General features: G+C 49.6%; 2 protein-coding genes across 2 annotated transcripts in view; one reads left to right on the top strand and one right to left on the bottom strand.

Annotated features, from left to right (window-relative positions):
- The window catches only part of PHC2 (polyhomeotic homolog 2), a 78,176-nt gene extending 78,139 nt beyond the window's left edge, over window positions 1–37 (bottom strand). The window contains exon 1 of the mRNA XM_036448468.2: window positions 19–37. The gene's annotated coding sequence lies outside the window, so the exon portion shown is untranslated. The remainder of the gene's footprint in view (window positions 1–18) is intronic.
- Window positions 38–17,783: 17,746 nt separating this feature from the next.
- LOC118723650 (toll-like receptor 12) lies at window positions 17,784–20,808 on the top strand. The gene has a single exon (XM_036446197.2). The coding sequence runs from the start codon at window positions 17,829–17,831 to the stop codon at window positions 20,544–20,546; it is 2,718 nt and encodes a 905-aa protein (XP_036302090.1). The 5' UTR covers window positions 17,784–17,828; the 3' UTR covers window positions 20,547–20,808.
- The last annotated feature ends 2,614 nt before the right edge of the window (window positions 20,809–23,422 follow it).

The following is a 23,422-nucleotide window of genomic DNA, read 5'->3' as shown; positions in this document are numbered from 1 at the left end:
CGCCCGCCCGCCCGTTACCTGCGGCCGCGTCCGCGCTCCTCCTCCACCTGGCGGCTCTCTCCGGGGGCCGCCCCTCAGCCCGCCCCTCGGCTCCGCGCCGCGCACCCTGCCGGCTGCTCGGACACTGCCCGGGGAGGAGGGGCGCTAGGCAATTACCATATATTAGCATACCAGTGCGTGTCACGTGGCTTCCCCAGCCAATGGTCGCTGTGGAGAGGTGGGGCCTGGTCTGGACACGCCCAGGTGCTGCTCCGAGCCTGAACCGGTGGCCATGGCAACGGCTGGGGGTGCAGGGGAGTGGGGAGGCACTGAAGCCCCGAGGAGCATCTCCCCTACCTGACTGCGCTCCACGCGGGGACACTTTTCCCATCCGTGTAAGAAGAGGGACTGAACTTGACTGAGCAAGACTCAGATTCAGCAAACATTTATGGAGGGCTCACCACGTGCCTTAACACTTTTCTGCACAATATGTGTGATTCTCTGGGTAACCCAGTGATATCGGAACTGTTCACCCCGTTTGACAGAAGGGACAGTGGAGGCTCAGAGAGGTTAGGTCACTCACCCAACGTCACACAGCCACGCAAAAGGGCAATGTGGAAATCTGAGCCCATTTCAGAGATCTGGCTCAGGACTCCCCTGAGTTATTTTCTCCAGCAGCGGTCTCCAAGCACCTCCCCACAATTTCATGAGTACCTAGCAGCTGATAAAATCTTCATGCAAACTTGGTACTGTGCTGTAGTGTTTCTTTACAATGACCTTCGAAATTAGTAGGCAGAAAAGTTATGCCCATACTGCAGATGAGGAGAATTGAGGCTCAGAGAAATGATGTGACCTGCTTTAGGTCAAATAACCATTAAGAGCTAGTGTTTAATAACTATAATTTACATATATTCAAGCTTGCTACTTTATAAACTTTTAAAATTAATCTTCTCAACATGTGGTATTGATATGACCATTTTACAGATTAAGAAACCAAGGCTTTGGGAAGTTAAGCAAATTGTCCAGTTAGACAGCTAGTAAGTAGCAGATTAAGGGTTCAAATCCAGGTTTATCTGGCTCCAAAGCTAGTCTCATGGCATCTCATTTTACCAGGTTCATCTAATTTAGACTTGGAATATAGAACCCCTTCTCTAACAGAAATCTCTCTCCTCCTCTCTTAAGATGTAGATATGTTTTCTCTTAATTCAGCAAAATACCACAAGACACATGATATGTGTTAAAGAGACAGAAGTTAACTACTAAAAAGAGAATAGTCATCTCTGCAGGTGGGTGAGGACATCTTATAATTCTCTACCCCTTTATTTCATCTCTTAGGGATTTGATAGTTGTCTTGGAGATAGAGTAGTTTAAAAGCATGAGCATCTGCTATGGGCTTTCCTTCTGCTATTTTCTTTAGTTGAGCTCAGTGGTTCTCTAATTAGTGGATAAGACCAGATGCCTCAAACCAAATGTACTAAAACTTATAGGTATTTTAAGGGGTTATCAAAAGTAATTTTGAATATATGTACTTTTTAATGTAGTGGGTTGATTTTAAAATCCAGTTTCCACCTAAGCTCTGACTGGTGTTCAAGATTACAAACATGGAGGCAGAACCACTTGGGTTAAAATCCTGACTTGACCCCTCACTAATGTGTGACTTTGGGCAAGTTAACTTCTCGGTGTCTCAGTTTCCTCATTTGTAAAATCGGATAGGAATGGTGTGAGAATGAAATGAACATATACCAAGCATGTAGCACAAGCCCTGGCTGAGGCAAAACCTCCACAATGGTTAGCTGTTATTGGCCCGGAGCTTCTGTAGGAACAGACAACGTACATGTACAGAATCTCTCAAGATTTCCTAGCTGGCTTTGGAATTCTGAAGCTGCCTCTGATCCCTCGTGGCATAATACACAGCCAGTTGTGCTGGCAAAGGCGGCTTGTTATCTCTCCAAATGAATATTCGCTCTTCTTAGGATCATAAATAATTCCTGGACTCAAAGGAGTTGGTTTCCCCTGCATGTCTCCTCTCACCAAATTACCCGAGTGCCTCCTTGAAGAAGGGCATCCTGACAAGCAGCAGAGCCATAACTCAGGCTCCTTGAAACACTTTTATGAGCGCCTTAATGAGGGAGATGAGCTGTCATCAGGAACTCCTCCCGTCCTTCCCGGACACAGGAAATGAGCTCTTTGTGCTCAAAGAGTTTCCAAGGCTGAGGCGCAAAGAGTTTTCAGGAAGTGGCTTTGGGATGAGAAGCTGTTGACTCAGACTCCCAGGGCTAAACAGCCCCTATCCTGCCATTCTTCGCACAGGGTCCAATTCCTCATAGTCTTATTGCAGCAATTGCACCAAAGGGTGGCTTGCATGTGGGGTATTAACCCTCTTTCCTTCCCCTATGCGTACATGTCAACAGCCCTCCCCTTCCCCCAAGATAATGCTGTACAGAACGGTGGCTGAGAGCGTTGTCTATGGAGCCGAATAAGCAAGTGTGAATCCTGCTCCCACTACTATCTGTGTGACCTTGGGAAAGTGGCTTAACCTCGCTGCGTCTCAGTTTCCACATCTGTGAAATGGGAATGATACAGTGTCCATCCTATAGGCCCCTGTGAAGATAAGTGAGTTGCCAACACAAAGTGCTTAGAACACCCTATAGTAAGCACTAGGTATGCATGTGCTAATTAAACAAAATAAATATGGAAGTTCCATACAATGTACTTTCTATGGCGGTAACAACAGCCTTAAGAGAAATACGTTAGGCCCCCTCCTCATCATATGCTGCTCCCAGCCCACTCTGACTTGCACATAAGCATAGCCCGGAAGTAGGAAGAATGCATGCTTGGGAGCTCGAGTTTGAATCCTGACTCCTGTCACATTCCTTGTTCTGAGAGCTTGGCCAAGGTATTTTACAGCCCTGGACCACACGTACATTATTCATACAATGAGACTGATTTTCTCCTGGAGTTGTTCTAAGCATTTAATCAGTGTCCAGCAAGAGGTGATGAGGGCCTGAACTGGACAGAGGTCCTGTTTGATTAAAATCACCTTGCTCTTTTATGTGAAAAGGCTAAAAGGCTAATAATTCCAATGTAACCCTGATTTTTTTTTTTTTTTGGGGGGGGAGGGAGGGCTAGCAATCTGAATCTGTGCCAGTAACTTCATGTATATTCTTATTAGCCTATAATTAAGTCACTGCCCCTTTCTCCACAATCTGGTCTTGCAAGACCTGTTACCTAAAAGCTCATGTTTTACCGAGGCCATAAGGGGGTTATCAGCACTGGCGCCAGGCCCTTAGATATGGTCTCAAGGCCCCCATCCCAACACACGGGGTTTTTTGCAAAGCCCACGAAAGGTCTGGAAATCTCATCCATATCTGGGGGACAAAAGAAACCAAAGGGCTTTAAAAAAGACTATCCACCATTCTGGTTTGCTCAGACTTTGGAGGCAACTCCTCTGAGACGGCCGGTGTAATAAAGCTGTGTGGCTCCATTTCTCTAAGCACCGCTTGGGTTTCTTGGGTCTTCTACAACAAGCTGTTTCTGGTGAACATTAGTGAAAATAACTAGGATTTGTTGAGCACTTACTCTGGCCCTGTGCTATATACATCATCTTATTTAAATGCTCACAATACGACAAAGGCCCAGAGGGATTAGGTAACTTTTCCAAGATCACAATGGAAGTCAGTGTCAGAGCCAGGATTTAAACCAGGTCGGTCTGATTCCCAAGTCCATTCTGGTTGACCCACCAGGCCGCAGGGCTTCAACTCCAGCTTGGCTCATAGAGCTCAGGGGATGTGTATTTTATTTCTTTCGCATTCCTCCCCCATCCACACACCCACGCTCTCCACCAGCGCCCAGCGGTGCCCAGCACAATGAATCTGCACATGCGCTTACTGAGTGAGTGAAAGTAAATGGTTGTGATAGCCTATCAGAGCAATGAAAGCCCCCCTTTTTTTCTCTTGGGCTGTCCCCAGTTGGGAATTAAAGCAGCTGGTCGCCCTCCTCCCCAACCCCCTCGCATCCTCTTCCTGCTAAATGACCATGTGGAAGGCCTTCCTCCTCTCCCCAGGGGAGAGTCAGGCTTCTTCGTTTCCAAGGTCCACAGTGAGCTCAGCGATGACTCAGCCTCGGTGAGCATGTGGAGAGATGTCAGGGACACTGGTGCTTTGTAGGGCTTTGCTAACCTCCAGCAGTGGGGTGATTTCCCAATAATGGCCTTGGGTAGGTGTACAGTGGACCCTTGAACAATGCAGTTTGAACAGTGCCAATCCACGTTTTTTCCATGTGTAAGTTCAAAGGTCAACTGTATTTTCCATCCTCTGTTGGGAATCCGCACATGCAGAGGGCTGACTTAAGGTATTTGCGGGTTTTCAACTGTGAGGGTGATCAGTGCCCTTAACCCCCACGCTGTTCAAGGTTCAATCGTATTCGTTTCCTAGGGCTGCTGTAACAAAATACCACAAATTGAGTGGCTTAAAACAACATAGATTTATTCTCTCATAATTCAGGGGGCCTGAAATCCAAACTCAAGGTGTCAGGAAGGTTGGTTCCTTCTTGGGGGCTCGGGGAGGGGGGCGGGGGGGTTTATTCAGTGCCTCTCTCCTGGCTTCTGGTGGTTGCTCACAATCTTTGGCACTCCTTGCCTTGCGGCAGCATCACTCTATCTCTGCCTCCCTCATCCCATGGCATTCTCCCTGTGTGTATGTGTTCAAATTTCCCCTCTTCTTATAGGGACAGTAGTCCTGTTGGAGTGAGGTTCACTCTAATCTCCTTAACTTGAGTACATCTACAAAGACCCTATTTCCAAATAAGATTACGTCCACAAGTACTGGAGGTTAGGACTTGAACGTATCTTTTCTGGGGGTACACAATGCAACCCACAGTAATATGTTTGAGGTAGAAGGGGGTGCAGAGGAGGTGGAAAATGAAGCGAAGGGATGAAAAGAAAGGAGAGGTGATCCATAAGGGGCAGATCATCCTTGCATAATGGAGTGTGACCCAGGGTCCCGTGGGAGTGGGACTAAACTTTTTCTGTCCAATCCCATTCTTTCCCCAAGATGTCTCTGGCTCACAGACTCACAATATCAGACCTGGAAGGGACTGTAGAGGTTCATTCACCCATTCAAGCAACATTTACCAAACACTCTTTGAGGAGCTGAGCATTCAAAAGGAAAAAAAAAAAATGGGCGGAGGAAACTGAAGCCCAGGGAGGGAATGTAAATTGTCTAAAATGATACACCAGCCGGGACCGGTTTGGCTCAATGGATAGAGCGTCGGCTTGGGGACTGAAGGGTCCCGGGTTCGATTCTGGTCAAGGGCATGTACCTTGGTTGCGGGCATATCCCCAGTAGGGGGTGTGCAAGAGGCAGCTGATCGATGACTCTCTCTCATCGATGTTTCTAACTCTCTATCTCTCTCCCTTCTTCTCTGTACAAAATCAATAAAATATATTTAAAAAAATAAAATAAAATGATACACCAAATGAGAACATAGGCAGAGACAAAACGGGAAATGGATATTCCAACCCTGAGGCCTTTTGATGCCTACCAGGAAGGCCTGGGCCTGAATCTCTGGTGCACAGACAGATGTAGGTGTGTGTGTGTGTGTGTGTGTGTGTGTGTGTGTGTGTGTGTTTTAAGGTGTTTGTGTCCCGAGGCTCACTTCCAGCTCCCCCAAACTTGCAGAGCCCAGTCCAGTATTTGAGGGACTTTGGAAGCTCAGAGAAAGCTAGAATCATTCCCTCTCTGAAAATGCAATCCTGTAGCCGCTCTTCTCTGTGGTCCAATTTACTGCCTAGTCTTTGAAGCATCCTCTTCCAGGTTGCCACAGCTGCACCGTGCTTGAGGGAACTCCTTGGGGGCAGAGATAACGTCTTGTTCATCTTTTTTGCCCTCGGTGCTAACACAGAAACCGTCATGGCATCGGCTCTCAATAACCATCTGTTCAATGAGTGAAAGAGCCGTTGCTCCAGTTATTATCAAGGGCTACTTAGTTCTCACGGTTTCTAAATCCCACGTTCTGTGATGGTTGCAGAGCTGGTTTCGGATACCCGAACTCTACTCTGAAAGTCACGGGACTTTTGACACGTCCATTTGTCACTACATTATTAGAAGAGATACCTTGCTCCCATCATCACTGGCTGATTCCAATATTGTCCTGCCTGGAGCTGTCATCATGTGAAATATCAGCCTGGAGCAGTGAGGCTGAAACTGGGGCAGGCTGAGGTCAGGGATGGGGTCAACCCAGCAGGAGTTGCCAGATCAGAGCAGGGGTGAGAAGGAGGTCAGATGGGAGATCAAATTCCAGGAACTAAGCAGGTACCCAGTCAGTCCAGGCTCTCCCCAGACAGAACAATGGCCTGTGGCAGGACCCCCGTAGGCAAATGTCACAGAGGCAGGTTCCCTGAGCTGGCCCGCTGCTAGCAGGTCCCCAGAGGGTTCTTGGTAATTGATCGGAGTTTGAGTTTCCTCTTCACAAAGAGGATAGAATTAGTCAACATTATTTGGTAGGCCTTTGTTCACATGGTGAGATAAATTTTAAAATCCTGGAAGCAGCCTTACTCTATTCTCATGGCTCCAGGCTTACTGTTACTTTTTAGACTCACAGTTTTAGGTCTAATTCTGGCTGTGCATCAGAATCACCTGTGGAACTTGTTCACATACAGATTCCAGGGTACCACCCTCATAGATTCCAATTCTCTAAGTCTGGGTGGTTGCTGATGACAGAGGCTATCTGGTGAAGTGGTCAAGTGTGGGGGCCTTGGAGTCAGGCTGCTTAGATTTGCAATATTTTGCCACTAACCCAGTGAACTTAGGCAACATTTTTAACTTTTCTGTGCTTCAGTATCTACAATAATAAAAGAGAAACATGCAAATTAACCATCACTCTACTATACCCACAAGCCACGCCCACCAGCCAATCAGGAACAGCTATGCAAATTAACCCAACCAAGATGGCGGCCGGCCATGGAGCAAGCAGGAGGTTTGGGTTTCTCCAGCGATGGAGGGAGCTAAGTTTTCCTACCACTCTGGCCGGCCCTGGCTTTCATTTAAGGCTACAAAGTTTCAATTATAGAAGATAAATAAATCCCAACAAAAATGGCTGCAGCTGCAGAGCAAGCACAAGATGGCTGCCCCATGTAGTCAAAGATCCTGCCCCCATGTGGACACAAGATGACCACCACAAGATGGCCACAGGGGAGGGCAGTTGGGAGGGACCAGGCCTGCAGGGGAGGGCAGTTGGGGGTGACCAGGCTGGCAGAGGAGGGAAGTTGGGGGTGACTGGGCCTGCAGGGAAGGGCAGTTGGGATGACCAGGCCTGCAGGGGAAGGCAGTTAGGCATCAATCAGGCTGTCCGGGGAGTGATTAGTGAGTGATCAGGCTGGCAGGCAGAAGCAGTTAGAGGCAATTAGGAAAGCAGGCAAGCAAGCAGTTGGGAGCCAGCAGTCCTGGATTGTGAGAGGGATGTCCTACTGGGATTGGGCCTAAATGGGGAGTCAGACATCCCTCAAAGGGTCCCAGTTTGGAGTGGACTGAGGGACACACATACCCCCAGCACGAATTTTGTGCACCAGGTCTCTAGTCTTATCTATACAAGGAAATAGCAATATTTAGTATATTGATCTGATTAGTGATTTAATACATGCAAAATATTAGAATACTAAGTGCTCAACAAATATTACTTATTGTTGTTATAATTTTTTTTAACCAAACCCTATAAGTGATTTAGAAGCAAATTCATTCATATATTCATTCATTCATTCATTTAATAATTACCAGGTTCTCCATTTCCCAGGACCCATACTAGGCACATGTAGTCCTCCCAATTTATAGTCCAGGATCATGGAGATAGGCTGTGATTGGCTCAGCTTGAGTCAGGTGCATGCCCTGACCAATCATCTGTGGCACAGGGGTGGGGAGGAGTTACTGGTGTGTTGGGCTCTTCTCCTGGTCCTGTGGATACAAGAGGGGCAGGGCCATCTCTAGAATTAAGATCTTGGACTGGCAGTAAGGAGAAGATACCTCCTACATGTGATTTGTCCAGTGTCACTCAGCTAGAAAATGGCATGCCAAGTCCAATCACTCCTATGTTTTTTCCATTTTGCTCCATTTCAGGATCATAAAATTGTGGTCATTTATTAGACTCCAGCAAGCATGTCAAACTCAAAGGCTAACACGGGCCAAATAAATGAGGCATGTGGCCAACAGGCCGCAAGTTTGACATGCTCTTGTTAGAGGGACATTCAAGGTGCAGCCCAGGGCCTCAGACCCTGAGGGTTCAAAGAGCTGAAGGCAATGAGTAGAACAATGTTTCCCAATCCTGGCTTCCCTGCTAGACTGTGAGCCTGTGTGAGCCACCGCAGAATGATGCCTTTTCCCTTTTACTAATCAGAAGTCTCCTTTACATTTCGTCATGGCACATGGCCACCTGGCTAGAAACTGCTTTCCCAGTCTACTGCTTTAGCTGTGGCCATTTAAATAAGATCTGGCCGATGGACTGTGAGTGGTGTGGGCAAGGTCTCTGCACATCCTGAAAAGGAACACTGGCTGTCCCTCCTCCTTCCTGCAGGCTAGGATGTGGACATGGTGCAGATGAAGACCTCCCACACCACAGACGAAGCAGGAGCAACAAGTTGGAAGGAACCTGAACTTTTGGGAAACCTCATGGAGTGGAACTGCCTACCCCCTGAATCTGCCACTTGCCTCTGCACTGTTTTATGAGAGTGTATCTTCTTTAAGACTTTTATTTTGGAGTCTCTTTATTATGGCAGCGTCCCCTGACCACTAACTAATGCTTAGCCCTAAGACGACCTGGGATTTGATGCATTTTGTGGCTTTCCTTACCAGAAAACCAATCCTCCCCTTTAAGGTGTCCCACATGAGTCTGTCTATAGTATAAGCAAAAGATTATTAGTCAGCCCTGTAATCTCAATAGCTGCCAACATGCCAACAACAAAGTCTATTTCTCACTCATGTTAAATGACAGCTGCAGGCCATTTGAGGTTCTGTGCTGTCTTCACTATCTATCTCAGACTGAAGGAGCAGCCCTTGTGTCATTCTAGAAATGGAAGGAAAAATGGTTGAACCTTGCAATGACTCCTAAAACTTCTGCTGGAATGTTGCATAGGTCACTTATATTTATACTAGTGGCTCGGTGCATGAAATTTGTGCACATTAAAAGGGAATTGACTAGAGGAAATATTTTAATGTTGCTCTTTGCCCTTTCTCTATAGTAGAAGTGTCAGAGATGAAAGAAAATTAGTAAAATGTATATGAAAATATCCCTCCTGTCAGAGTCTGGGGTGCATCACGGGACCCAGAGTCAAGTCCTTATCCACCCACCTGTGCCTTGAAATTGCGCCAGACTGAGACCTGGCCAGCCCCACCCCCACTGGGTGAGACCCAGACCTGGCCGGCCCCAACTCCGTCAAGCCCTGTCAAGCAGGAGGTGCAGCCTCAGGTCCCCTGGCCTGGCACTGGGTGGGATACACAGCCACAGGTCCCCAGTCAAGCCCTGCCGGGTGCTATGCAGCCTCAGGTCCCTGCTGATTGGTCATTACAATGTCACGGCGTGACGACCATTTGCATATTAGCCTTTTATTATTATAGTTCCATTGGCCAAAGGAAAACAATGACCTAGGCAGACACCAGGGGGCAGTGAGGTGTCCCTTCTAAGAGAGGCACTGCCAGTCTCATTGCAATGGGCAGAGATGAGGAGCTCAGCAAATGGTTGAAACAATAATACCAGCTACCATAAGAGCCTAAAGCACATGTGTCAAACACAAGGCCCGCGGGCCAAATCCGTCCCACCAGGCCTTGCAATGTGGCCCGCACCGCGCTGTCATCACTGCACTCCGCTGCGTTTCCATCACAATGACAGTTTATGACTGTTCAGTAAACCATTCGGCCCACGATTTAGGCTGGATTTTAGATTTTGGCCTCTTCTCTGATTGAGTTCGACACCCCTAGCCTAAAGAGAAAGACAGGCATCCTGTCAGGGCAGGTGTTATTGTTGCTCTCATGTTGCTGATGAGGAAACTGAGGCTTAGAGAGGATAAGGAGCACACGGTCATATGTTCTACACTTGCTCTTAGTAATTTCTGAGACTCTGACTCAGTTTCTCTATGAATCATGTTGTTGTTAATAAAACATTATGAATAGTTTAGATTACCCTCTGCCTACTATAGTCTATTTTTAGAAGCCAAGCCCGGGAATCTGCAAGGAGCTTGCTTAAGCTCAGCATGCACAGAGAGAGGAAAAGGCTCCAGACTATAATGTTAGGAGGTTTGGAGGATAGTCCAGAGGCTCTTCCACTAAACCACTGTTCAGCTTCAGAAAGTTATCTAACCTCTTTCCGTCTAAGTCAGCGGTCGGCAAACTGCGGCTCGTGAGCCACAGGCGGCTCTTTGGCCCCTTGGGTGTTCTAACGCCACTTCTTCAAAATAGACTCACCCAGGCCGAAAACAAACTTCTACCCATGGGCCACGAAGTTTCAATTACACTGTACGTGCACGCTCACACGTGGTATTTTGTGGAAGACCCACACTGAAGAGGCCAAAGAGCCGCATGTGGTTCATGAGCCGCGGTTTGCCGACCACTGGTCTAAGTCATCTAAGACTCTGAAGAGATCAGAGTCTGCAATTAATACGGTTATTCTGGCTCTAAGATGCTAACATCTAACTTTACTATTCCCAGTGGAACTTGAAGTGTCCCTCTTAGAAGCTCTGTTCTTTATTTAAAAATTTCCCTGAAAGAGATCCATTTATGTTCATTTATATATTAATTCCTTCATCCATTCATTCATCAAAGTTTTATGGAGCGCCCTTGGCACCAGGCTCTGCTCTAGGCATTGGAGGTGCGGAGATGAATCAGGCCCACTGTTTTGTCTCCAAGTTCATGGTCTATTGGAGGAGACAGACTGAGACACAGATAATGATAAAACCTGTGGGACTGTCCCAATTACAAAACAGGGGGAACGAAGGAGGTATACAAAGGAGATATACAAAGATGCTGCCCTAGGCCAGGGAGGAAGTGGTGGAGAAGAGAGAACAGCATGAGTTCAGCTGTGGGCCAATGGGTATGAAGGAGGAAGCATCCAGGAGCCCATAGGGTAGCCGGGTCTGAGGCTGGGGGGGCCTATAGGTTCAGGATGTGGGTTGAGGTCACTCACAGCAGATGATCAGTGCAGCCCGAGGGCACACATGCTATTGTGATTTCCCTCCCGTCCTGACCGGACTGGGTGGTCACACACCCCAACCTTTCCCAGGAAGGGTCCTGCCAGGGACTGACCTAAGCTGGGTGCAACAGTGTACATGCTGGCCCCGATGGGGACAAATGCGCAGCACCAATTCCTTTTTATGGCCTTGTCTGCTGCTGGAACACGTAAAGAGGGCACCGGGTCATTCTCGGTGCAGCCGGGACATAAATCAGCCAGCGGGCTGCTTCCTGAGGCCCCAGCCGAGGAGGATGGGGCCTTCCCACCCTTAACTGGGATCAATTACAGGCCATTCCCCTGCTGGCCCGAGTTTCCTTCCACAGACTCCCGCAGGCCTGGCCCCAGGAGGCCCTGCAGAGAAGCAGGTCTTAGGTTGTGTCTGTGACAAGATGCAGAGCTCGGACCTGGACAGGGCAAAGGAGAGATTGCTATTTGAAGAAGGTAATGCTGATGATAACAAAACAACAATATCTTCCTTTATTGGATGCACTGGGCCAGGCACTGTGATGAGCACTTACACACATTCTTTCATTTTAACCTCACAATAACTTTCTGAGGCAGGGTCTCATTTTACAGATTAGGAAGACAAGGCTCAGAAGGTTGAATGATTTGCTCAAGGCCACGCACTGAAGAATCATTGGAGCCCTGAATTCAAACACAAGTCTGTCTGCCAGAAGGTGAGTTCGGAAGAATGGCAAAGAGGCAGCCTGTTCTTTAGAGTCAAACAGGCTTGGATCCAAATCTTGGCTCTGCCATGTCCTCTCTATGTGATCTGAAGCAAGTGAGTAAACTTCTGAAGCCTTGGTTTTCTCATCTATAAAATGGGGAAAACAGAATGCGCCTTGTGACAGGTTAAGAATAATATACAGAGAGTATATATAAGGCTCACAGAGTGGTAGTGTTATTATCACTGCCTTTGTCTCGGACCTTGGCTAACCACATTCAAGCAGATGGAGGAGTGTGTGCACAGGCTCACCGAGGCAGCACATTTTGAGGCCTGGAAGTGATCTGGTACAGTTGAAAGTGAAGTGAGCGGGCAAAATAACTGAGAATTGAGGTTCCAAAAGTAGACAGAAGCGGGATCATGCAGGGTTGCCTTGGAAACTACTATAAAGATTTAGGGCTTTATTCTGAAATCAATTAGAGGCAATCTATAATAATAAAAGTCTAATATGCTATTTAGATCGAACAGTCAGAGGACCTTCCAGATACCATTCCGGACGTCCTTCTGGTGGAAGCCATGGTGATGGGGGCCAAGGCAGAGGTGGTTAGGGGTGATGGGTCAGGCAGGCGAGTGGTTAGGGGTGATCAGGCAGGCAGGGGAGGGTTAGGGGTCCTGGATTGCAAGAGGGTGCAGGCTGGGTTGAGGCACCTCCCCGCCCCCTGCCTCCATCCTGTGCCCCAGGTATGAATTTTGTGCACCAGGCCTCTAGTTGAATAATAATAAACAGGTAGAGGAGTGACATACTTAATTTCTGCTTCTCAGAGAGATGCTTTAGGTTGCCTATCTTGTTTTTCCCCTAGTACTCCAGAGTATACAACAGGGCGTAGCACATAGATGTTAAAAAAATATATGTGAAATGAGTTTGCCCAAAGTTACTGTTTTATCCAGGCATACTTGAATAATGCCTGTGCATAGTAGGCTATTGTTTGCTGGGTGAATAAATGAAAATTTCCATTGCTTTTGTGCTTTGTAGCTTTGGTAATAGAGCTTGTATTATTTCAACTCAGTGCTTACTTTGACTTAATGTTTTAGTCTTAAATTCTATTTTGTTTTCTTCCTTCTTTTTTCCTCTTCTTCTTAACAAGGTTATGGTCTATTTTTTCCCCCATTGTTGGAAAAACTGCAAAGTGATTTGTTTTGTTTTGTTTTAGGTTTAAAGTCATACAATCTTCTAAGAAAAGAGGATGGGAGAGCAGAACCTCTAAATAGTCTAGGACAGTGGTGGGCAAACTGCGGTTCGTGAGCCGCATGCGGCTCTTTGGCCCCTTGAGTGTGGCTCTTCCACAAAATACCATGTGCGGGTACACACGTAGTGTGCGATTGAAATTTTGTGGCTTGTGTGCAGAAGTCGGTTTTCAGCTCTCAAAGGAAATTTTAATCATTGTACTGTTGATATTTGGCTCTGTTGACTAATGAGTTTGCCGACCGCTGATCTAGGAGAATTTTTTTGTGTCAGGCAGAAAGTTCCTAAAGTGGTGACCCATCTGTAAAGCCATTAGTTTTGTAGCACAGTAACTCATGATTAATAAAAAGACAGACACACACATATCTACCAAACAAACAACCTCCCAACACACATACACACATATAGATGCAAAGAAAAGAACTGAGACTGTCTTTCAGGTTTGTAGATTGAGCACTACGTGGATAAGTGTCATGCTATGTACTGCACTGTCCCCTGATATTGAGAAGCTTGGAGGGGAGCGGGTGGGGGTGGGAATAGCAGGGCACAAAATTAGGAGTTTGTTTGGTCTCATGTAGGGAGTGGCTATTGGGCCAAGCCTCCGACTGACCTGTGGCAGAGCCACATATAAGTCCCAGCTTGGAGGGCAGAGCCCTCCTAGCACCATTAAGCTTGACCTTATAGTCTCCCCTTGTTCCTAGGTAGCTAAGAAATGTGGCTGCGGGAGGTGCAGCAAGTGTTGCCGAAACAAAGCAGAGAATGGCAACAATAGGAAAAAAAGCAGATTTGAAATTCGCAAGAACATTGTAAACATCTTGCTCTTTTGTTTTGCTTTGTGTGATCTGACTATAAAGCTTCGGCTTACAGGCTGTGTTACTGTTTCCTCATCCAGGCACAGTGATCCTACCTAGCCCCAACTGTATTCTCTTGACTATCTTCTTTAATCCTTCACTGCCCCTCCTCAGGTTTACCCCTGGCTGTGCTGGATGTGGTTCAGTCTCAATGGCCGGTTGGCCTCCACATGAAGATAACAAATAGGCAGTTGGATATAAGTCTGGAGCTTAGGGGAGAAGTCAGTGGTGGTGATATAGATTTGTAAAGTCATTGGCAGATGGATGGCATGTAAAAGCGGTGAGACCAATGAGATCACCTAGGGAGGGAATGCAGAGGAGAGCTGGGAGCCCGGGGTTCCCTGGGAACATGGCTTTGTTAGATAAAGTTGAAAAAGGAAGGAGTCTGGGGAGGGCAGGCCCTGCTGAGGTCCACACCAGGGAACCAGTAGGGCAGACCGAGGTGATAGGTGACAACCACAAACAGGAAGAACATGTAAGAATTCTCAGGGATCCTTGGGAAAAGAAACCTGGAAAGAGGATTTCTTGAAGTCTTGGAGATTGAGGGTTTAGATTATTGCTGCATTTGCATTAAATGGGAGTATGGTCTGCTAGGAGGAGAAACCAGGGACATCGCGTCACTCCTTTTTTCAATCCCACCTCCTACCAGCCTCCCAAGGGCAGGGACTCTGCCTCCTTGGCCTTGGTACCCGGTGCAGCTCAGAATAACTGTGCATGAGTGAGGGAATAGAGGGAAAATCTAACAGGCCTTGTACACATTGTTAAAACAACAACAACAACAACAACAACAACAACAATAACAACAACAACAACACAGTCTAAATAATAAAATCTGCAGGCCAAAAAGAAAGGGAACACTGAGAAACCAGGACCAAATGGCTCCTGACAGCCCAACCTGCAAGCCCTTTTTGGGGATTTAACCGCTGCTACACTGAGCAAGAGAACATTTTGCTTCTCTCCCTAATCTGAAAAGCTCCCTGTAGCAGCCGCAGCCCACCTGGGGAAGTGAAAGAGGTGGCCCAACAGTGGCCCCGGCTTCTCTGTTTTTGTGGAGGTTCTTTCTGTGATGAGGAACAGAAATCAACTCAGACTCCCCCGGGTACCAGGGAGAAAGCCATTCGGTCCCAAGCAGAGCATCCCAGCAAGGTCATGACATAGACAGGAACCATATGGAAAGGGATTTCTCAGAAGTCCCCAAGGAGGGAAGATGCTGGCTTCTCCTTCCCTCTGAGCTCCCTCAGTGGCTCCTGGTGGGGGTGGAGAAAGAGCATCAAAGCCAGCAGGGAAGGAGGGACCCCCAGCAGATGTGGTGGGTGGTGGGAGTAGGTGGAAGAGGGTACACGTGACTAGAGCAGGGAGGGATGGATCTTCTGCATCCCCTAGAACTAGCCTGGTGTTCCCTTGGGATGGGGTGCCATGGTCGGCCATGAGAAGGTAGAAGTAGAGATGGGGGTTCGGCGGGGAAAGCTGACGCAGAGGTGGGAGACAGGAGCGACTGGCAGGTCTCTGACGGCTCCACTCCTCAGTCCTTCTCCAGGCCCAGCTGACCGAGGGTTCCAGGAGATTCCTCCCCACCGATGGTACCCGGAGGAGTCTGAGTTGATTTCTATTCCTCATCACAGAAAGAACCTCCACAAAAACAGAGAAGCCGGGGCCACTGTTGGGCCACCTCTTTCGCTTCCCCAGGTGGGCTGCGGCTGCTACAGGGAGCTCTTTCTTAGTCTGGCCCTGCCCTGGCTGGATTCCTTCTGTGCATCCATGAAAACATGTCCACATCCTGTGGCCCTGGTTTAGACTCCTCTCTCTGTCCTTGCGATGCTTGCCCTACACGAAACAAGGGCAGCCTTTACTCAGGCTGCCTGCGAATTACACCTGAAACACCACAGCCACACAGGCAATAACAAACAAGAAAGAAACTCACAGTTAAACCCCAACTGTCCCCTGGAAACCCAAATGGGGAAGTAATAGCTGGGGCCTTTTCACCTTTCACAGAGGAAGGAAGGAACGACCTCGGAACCCGCCGAACAGTTCTCCATTCGGGAAATGTGTGTGTGGTGAGGGGGACACACAAACTGGGTTGTTAGAGTGAAAAGAGAGCATAGGACTGGCACATAGCATGTTCTCAAACGTTAGTTTCTTTATTATTAAAGAGGATTCTGGGAAATAAGACGTTTCTGGACTTACGTTGTTTAAAGGGCTTCTCAGGATGCCTAGTACCCACGAAGGTGTAAGAACTGGGAGTTCCATGGAAAATGTTTAAAGCTGGGATAACAACGGAAGTTCACGTAGGCAACCAAAGCCACCGCCTTGGTTGTTGGTAGAGCTGTGGGTCAAAGGTTCCTGCTTTTTATTGAGAATTCTAGTGCTGTTACCCGAATACCATTGTGCAAGGAAATCACCAATGCCTTGTTTGATTAAAGATTATTATTTGATGACCAGTTAAAAACACACAGGCAAGGTGATCATTGGTTTTGCGGGGCGGAGGGGGGAGAAAGAGAAGGTGGTAGAGACAGAAAGAATCTTAATGAAGGTGCTTTTCTTCTGAGTGTATTACTGTTTAAAATCATGATCAGCCGAAACCTGTTTGGCTCAGTGGTAGAGCGTCGGTCTGCAGACTGAAGGGTCCCAGGTTCGATTCCGGTCAGGGGCATGTACATTGGTTGCGGGGCACATTCCCAGTTGGGGGTGTGCAGGAGGCAGCTGGTCGATGATTCTCTCTCATCGATGTTTCTGGCTCTCCGTCCCTCTCCCTTCCTCTCTGTGAAAAATCAATAAAATATATTTAAAAAAATAAAATAAAAATTCTAATTTACTCAAGACCTCCTTTCTAAAGTAAGGAGAGGAAGTAGTAAAGGGGATGATGGGGAGAGAACCCTCATTCCAACACTTATATGTAATTTGCAGCAATCCTATGAAGTAGGAATCAGTATGCTTGGCTTACAGGTGAGGAAAGCGGAAGCCCAGTGCCTGGCTCCGGACCATGGCAGAGTGGGATCCTGGGCTTTGGGCCCCAAATGTTGTGCTCAGAAATGCTGACTTCCTCTCCACAGAGAAGTGAGACTGGAACCTTTCTCTCACGAGAGCGTTTCTGCCTTCCCTGATCCTTGGAGACTCTGCTCTAAGCATCTCAGTCTGACTCCACCTTCCCAGCAGTTCTAGTTTGGAAGCACTGTGGCCCCCAGACCCTCCTGGGTCCCCAGTGCGGTGTAGCCTGCCCGTGCTGTGAGTAGTGTGTGTGTGAGTGTGTGTGTGTGAGTGTGAGTGTGTGTGTGTGTGTGTGTGAGTGTGTGTGTGAGTGTGTATGTGAGTGTGTGTGTGTGAGTGTGTGTGTGAGTGTGAGTGTGTGTGTGTGTGTGTGTGAGTGTGTGTGTGAGTGTGTGTGTGTGAGTGTGTGTGTGTGAGTGTGTGTGTGTGAGTGTGTGTGTGAGTGTGTGTGTGTGAGTATGTGTGTGTGTGTGAGTGTGTGTGTGAGTGTGTGTGTGAGTGTGTGTGTGTGAGTGTGTGTGTGTGTGTGAGTGTGTGTGAGTGTGAGTGTGTGAGTGTGTGTGTGTGTGTGTGTGTGTGTGAGTGTGTGTGTGTGTGTGTGTGAGTGTGTGTGTGTGAGTGTGTGTGTGTGTGTGAGTGAGTGTGTGTGAGTGTGTGAGTGTGTGTGTGTGTGTGTGAGTGTGTGTGTGAGTGTGTGTGAGTGTGAGTGTGTGAGTGTGTGTGTGTGTGAGTGTGTGTGTGAGTGTGTGTGAGTGTGTGTGAGTGTGTGTGTGTGTGTGTGTGTGTGTGTGTGTGATTGGGGAGGAAGGGGTCTGGGCTCCTCTCTGGGAAAGGGGGTGTGGGGAGCAGACAGCCAGGTTCTGATTCTGCTTGTCTGTAGAGCCGATGTGGTGCGGAGATGGGTGGACATTCGCTGCTGCCTGGTCTGCTCCTGTTCCTTCCTCTGATCTCGGGCTGGACCATTTCCAACTGCTCAGTGACCGAAGGCTCCAGGCTGCATCTGGTCCGCGGTTTCTCCCTCTGCTTCTTGGACTCCAGCCTGCTCCTCCTCGCAGCATGCTCCGGGGTGACCAACGTGACCAAGACCTTGGAGGCTGTGCCCCTGGGCGTGGAGGGGCTCTGTCTCACTGGTTCCCCTTCGGTTCTGCCCACGGATGCCTTCTCCCGCTTCCCTGGCCTCAAGGCCCTGAGGCTGAGCCTGTATCGCACTCAGATCCTGCCAGGAGCCTTCTGGGGCCTGGGACAGCTGCAGCTGCTGTCTTTCCTACAGCCCCCCGGGAGAGACCTCTTCCTACCCCCGGATGCCTTGGGCAACCTGAGCTCCCTCCAGGACGTGGCTTTCTCGGGCGTTTGCCTGAATGGGAGCTCGGGTGTCCGGTTGCCTCCCAACCTGCGGCGGCTGGCCGTCACTTTGAGTTGCCTTGAGAATGTGGGGCAGCTGGCCGACATCTTCCCAGACCTGGTGCGTGGCTCCTCTGGCGATGCCTGGACTCTGGAGATGCTGGACTTGACGTTAAACAAATGGCTGAAGACGGCCAGTCCTGGGGCCCTCCCGGGCCTCAAGCTGGGGACTCTGAAACTGGACCACACGAAGATGAAGGCAGCTGCAGTGATGGGACTGGGGCTGCGGAGGCTGGACGCCCTGTCTGTGACGTTCACGGACACGGCCGAGCTGCCCGCCGGGACAGTTGCTCACTTCGAGCTGCAAGAGCTGAGTATGGGAGGGGTAGGGATGCGGATAGAACACATAGCTCCGGAGGCCCTGGCTTCCTGCCAAAGCCTGAAGAGCTTGAGTCTCCAGGGAAGCCGCCTCATGGACCTGCCACCAGGTTTGCTGGCTGCCCTGCGCAGGCTCCAGAGGCTGAACCTGAGCGGCAACAAGCTACGCAGTGCTGTGCTGTGCCCGAAGGAGACAGGAGGTGAGTCAGGACTGCGGGCCCTGGACCTGTCCAGCAACGAGCTGCATAGCCTGGCCCCTGCCACCTTCTCCTGTTTGTCCCACCTGCGGGAGCTGCTACTTCAGGTGAACCAGCTGGTTCGGCTGGAGGGCCAGGTATTCCAGGGCTTGAGGAGGCTGGAGATGCTGGACCTGAGTAACAACCCACTGGAGGCCCTGGGCGAGGGCTGGTTGGCTCCTCTCCCTGCACTGACCACCCTCAACCTGCTTAAGACCCACATCGTGCTGAGCCCAGCCTGGGACTTCTGGGGCCCAGAGAGCCTGCAGGATCTGAGGCTGCCGCTCCCCTCTGGCCCTCCTGGGGCAGCGCTGTCCCTGCCCACGAGGCTGACCAGCTTAGAGCTCCATGCAGTGCCAGGCGGGGAACTTTGGGAGCTGGCTTCACCTGCCTTTCCAGCCTTACAGAAGTTGACTCTAAATGGCTGGGGACTGCAGCTGGGGACCCAGAATGTCACCAGGATCTTCCCTGCCCTTCGCCAACTCTCCCTGTTTGGCAGTAGCTTGGAGGGCCTCTGTTCCCATGACACCCCCAGCTTCTTCCTCTGGCAGCTCCCCAGACTCCAGTATCTGAGGGTGCAGGGGGACGGGCGCGGCCCCAAGCCCTGCTGCATCACCGGGCTGCCCAACCTCCAGGAGCTGAAGCTGCAGAGACTGCAGTCCCGAGAGCAGCCCCGCCGCCTGCAGCTGGAGGAGCTGGTCGGGGAGCTGCCCAGGCTCCAGGTACTGTACGTGGCCCAAACGGGGCTGGAGACGCTGTCTGCGGTCGCCTTCCGGGGCCTGGGAAGTCTCCAGGTCTTGGTGCTAGTCTGGGAGAACGGCCTGGTGCTGGACGGCGGTCTCCAGCAGCTCAGTCCCCAGATGCCACAGTCCGTGTATGTGATGATCTCGTCCTTGGCCTGCCAGTGTGCCAATGCCTGGGTGGGGCCCTGGCTTGAGGGGTCCCCCAGAACATATGTGTTTATAGCATCCGCTCAGCTGTGCCAGCCAGAAGCCGGGGTCCACCCCAAGCCTCGCCTCTTCCCCTTTCTCCGGAGTCACTGCCCCAGGACTTCGGAGTTGGGCCTCTTTTTGGGCAGCTCTGCCCTGCTGCTTCTGCTGATCTCCTTGCCCCTCCTGCAGGAAGCCAGGAACTCCTGGCTCCTCTATCTCCAGGCCTTACTCAGGGCTTGGCTTCAGGACCTGTGGGGTCGGAAAGGTGAGGGCAAGAGGTTCCTGTACGATGTCTTTGTGTCCCACTGTAGGCAGGACCAGGCCTGGGTGGTGCAGGAGCTGCTGCCTACCTTGGAGGGCCGCCGGAGCCTGCGCCTCTGCCTCCCCAAGTGGGATTTCGAGCCAGGCAAGGACGTGGCTGAGAATGTGACAGAGAGCATGGCAAACAGCCAGGTCACGCTCTGCGTGCTGAGTTGCCAGGCGCTGCGTACCCCACGCTGCCGCCTGGAGCTCCGCCTGGCCACCTCTCTCCTGCTGGCCGCCCCCCGGCCCCCACTGCTGCTGCTGGTCTTCCTGGAGCGTGTCTCCCGCCACCAGCTCCCCCGCTACCACAGGCTGGCCTGGCTGCTCCGCAGAGGAGACTACTGCTTGTGGCCCGAGGAAGAGGAGAGAAAGGACGGCTTCTGGGCTTGGTTGGGGAGCAGGCTGGAGCAAGCCAGGCTGGGCTAGAGTGAGTGCGTGCATGTCAGAGGGCGGGGGTAGGAAGGAAAGCCATCCTGGCAGGGAGAGCCTGGGTGTGTGTCAATGAGTGAGAAGGAACTGAGCCTCGGGGAGGTGGGTGCTGTGCATAGGGAGGATCAATCGATGGCTTGGGGAGCACAGGGCTTTGGGAAGGCTCTGGGGGCTGAATGAGGAAATCTGGGGGGTGCAGGTAGCCATGAGGCATGGGATGTGTTCTCAAGATGTCTGGATCCTCAGTAAATTGGCTAAATACATGAAATGAATGGCTTAATTGGACTTTTTGCTTTTTGATGGAGACTCCCATGAGAAAGAGGGTGAAGGGGGCGGGGTCATGGAAACTGTAGCCTGGAGGGAATAAAGGGGGAATTCAGGGAGAGAATGGGAAAGAGAGGAAGTCTCATAGTACTCCTGAGCTCTGGATTGGGGTCCAGGCCAAGTTCAACCAGATATTGAAGGGGCAGAGCAGCCCCTTCCGCCATCTGGGTCATAGGGGAATTGGCAGCCGAGGACCAAAAAGCTGGGATGCTGCCCAGGAGGAAGCTGACCGATTGTTCCCTCAACGAGGACATGAAGGCATGGTCACATCTGTCACCTTGTTTGAACCTCATAGCAACACTGGGAGGGGAACCCACCTCCTTGGCACTCCGTGCCTCCGCTCCCGGGACACTATGCTCTCCTGCCTCTGGGCCTTTGCGTGTGCCATCCCTCCCTCCCACCTTAGTTCTTCTCAGGAACTAATGCACATCCTGTAAGACTCACCTCAGCCATCGCTTTCTCCAAAAGCCATTCCTGACTTCCCAGCCTCTGAGTCTCCATAACTTCCTGCACTCCCCTTCCTCAAAGTACTGACCACACCGTTCCAGCCCTTACAGGTCTGGGAGCCCCCGGAGCAGTGGTCTCCAAGGCGGGTGGTGGTGCACAAGATGAGCCACGGGGGCTTAGAGAGAAAGTTTTAAAACTTTTTAGTCTTACGGCTTTGTTATGCTGCTTAATCTCTGCACGTCAGTTCCCTCTTCTGTAGTATGGGATAGTATTACACCTCCCCTCAAAGGGCTTTCCGAGGATATGTATAAAGCACGGAAAGCAGGACCCAAGAATGCATTGTAAATGTTCAATAAAGTTAGGTTGTTATACAGTTCTATATGTACTACGTGCATATAATTTATAAGTAAGTACACATATGTTGGGCCTTAGCCGGTTTGGCTTGGTGCCATGGTCTGCAAACTGCGGTCGAGTCACATGCAGCTCTTCGGCCCCTTGAGTGTGGCTCTTCCACAAAATACCATGGCCTGGGTGAGTCTATTTTGAAGAAGTGGTGTTAGAAGAAGTTTAAAAAATTTGGCTCTCAAAAGAAATTTCAATCATTGTACTGTTGATATTTGGCTCTGTTGACTAACCAGTTTGCCGACCACTGTGTTAGTGGATAGAGGGTTGATCTGTGAACCAAAGGGTCCTGGGTTCAATTCTGGTCAAGGGCACGTACTTTGGTTGCAGGCTCCTCCCCGGCCCAGGCCCTGGTTGGGGTTTGTGCAGGAGGCAACCAGCTGATGTTTCTCTCTCATCAATGTTTCTCTTTGTCTTTCCCTATCTCTTCCACTCTCTCTAAAAATCAATGGGAAAATATCCTCCCGTGAGGATTAAAAAACAAACAACAACAACAAAAAAAAAACACCACCACACACATGTTGGGAGTGTGTACTAAAAAAAATTTATAGTAGGAAACATGACTAATTTACTAATAGGACACTTGACTAGGGAAGTTTGGAGATCAAATCCTGGGGGCAGGGACCACGTGTGATTCATCTCTGCATCCTCAGAGCCTAGTCTGGCCCAGCTCAAAGAAAGTCTTAACAGACAGCTATGAATAGAAAACAATCTTTAAAAAAAAATCTTTTTATAAGTCTGGCTTTTGCCTCATTCACTTGACTGTTCTTTTCTTTAAAAATGTATTTATTGATTTCAGAGAGGAAGGGAGGAGAGAGAGATAGAAACATCAATGATGAGAGAGAATTATTGATCGCCTGCCTCCATTGGGAATCGAGCCTGCAACCCAGGCATGTGCCCTTGGCCAAAACAGAACCTGGGACTCCTCAGCCCACAGGCTGATGCGTTATCCACTGAGCCAAGCCGGCTAGGGCCAGAAAATAATCTTGAGGGATGCTGAAGCAGAGAATTGGGGTCTGATTCATGCTCTGTTGTTTATTTCTACATGACACTGGGCCAGGGAACTTGACCTCTTGGGGCTTTAATTTTCCTCTTTGGTCCAATGCCAGGCTTTTCAAAGGCTAAAGGAAACCGTAGAACAGTTCTGGGCTGGATTTAGGGTGAGGGGTGCCCTCTAGTGTTCTAGTGGTGTGTTTCTCTCTGTGATTTCTCACCTCCATTCCTCCTCTGCAGGACAGAAGTTCCTGAAATGAATGTCTTTACCAGATCATGCAAAACTGCCTTTCCAACTCCAGATCTTGACACTCTCTCAAATGGCTTCAGCCCTCCCAGCACATTACACTGAAGAACTGTCTCTCTCCACTCACTCCATCCCCTCCGTCTTTTCCTCATGCAAAACAGGGCTGAGAAGGAACCGTTAGTCATGTGCCCCAGTTCAAATCCCATGCCTGGCATTTATTGGCCATATGATCTTGAGTAGGTCACATCATCTGTCCAAGCCCCCATTTCCTCCTCGTAAATTTGGGGTAATAATACCCACCTCATAGGGCTGTTGAGACTTCAATAACAAGGAGTGCTGGTAGGTTGCTACTCCTTTCGCTGTGCAAAACCACATGAGTACTATCAATCAGCTGGAACATGTTTCATAGAGGTGAAGGATTTTGAAGTAGGTCTTTAAAGCTAATATACAGAATTCCCCA

This window comes from Pipistrellus kuhlii, unplaced genomic scaffold, assembly GCF_014108245.1.
Source record: "Pipistrellus kuhlii isolate mPipKuh1 unplaced genomic scaffold, mPipKuh1.p scaffold_m20_p_2, whole genome shotgun sequence".
Lineage (NCBI taxonomy): Eukaryota > Metazoa > Chordata > Mammalia > Chiroptera > Vespertilionidae > Pipistrellus > Pipistrellus kuhlii.
This window is presented reverse-complemented; position numbering and strand designations above follow the sequence as displayed.

Excerpts from the sequence above, each read along its gene's own strand:
- LOC118723650 (XM_036446197.2), top strand. The coding sequence starts at position 17,829 with ATGGGTGGACATTCGCTGCTGCCTGGTCTGCTCCTGTTCCTTCCTCTG.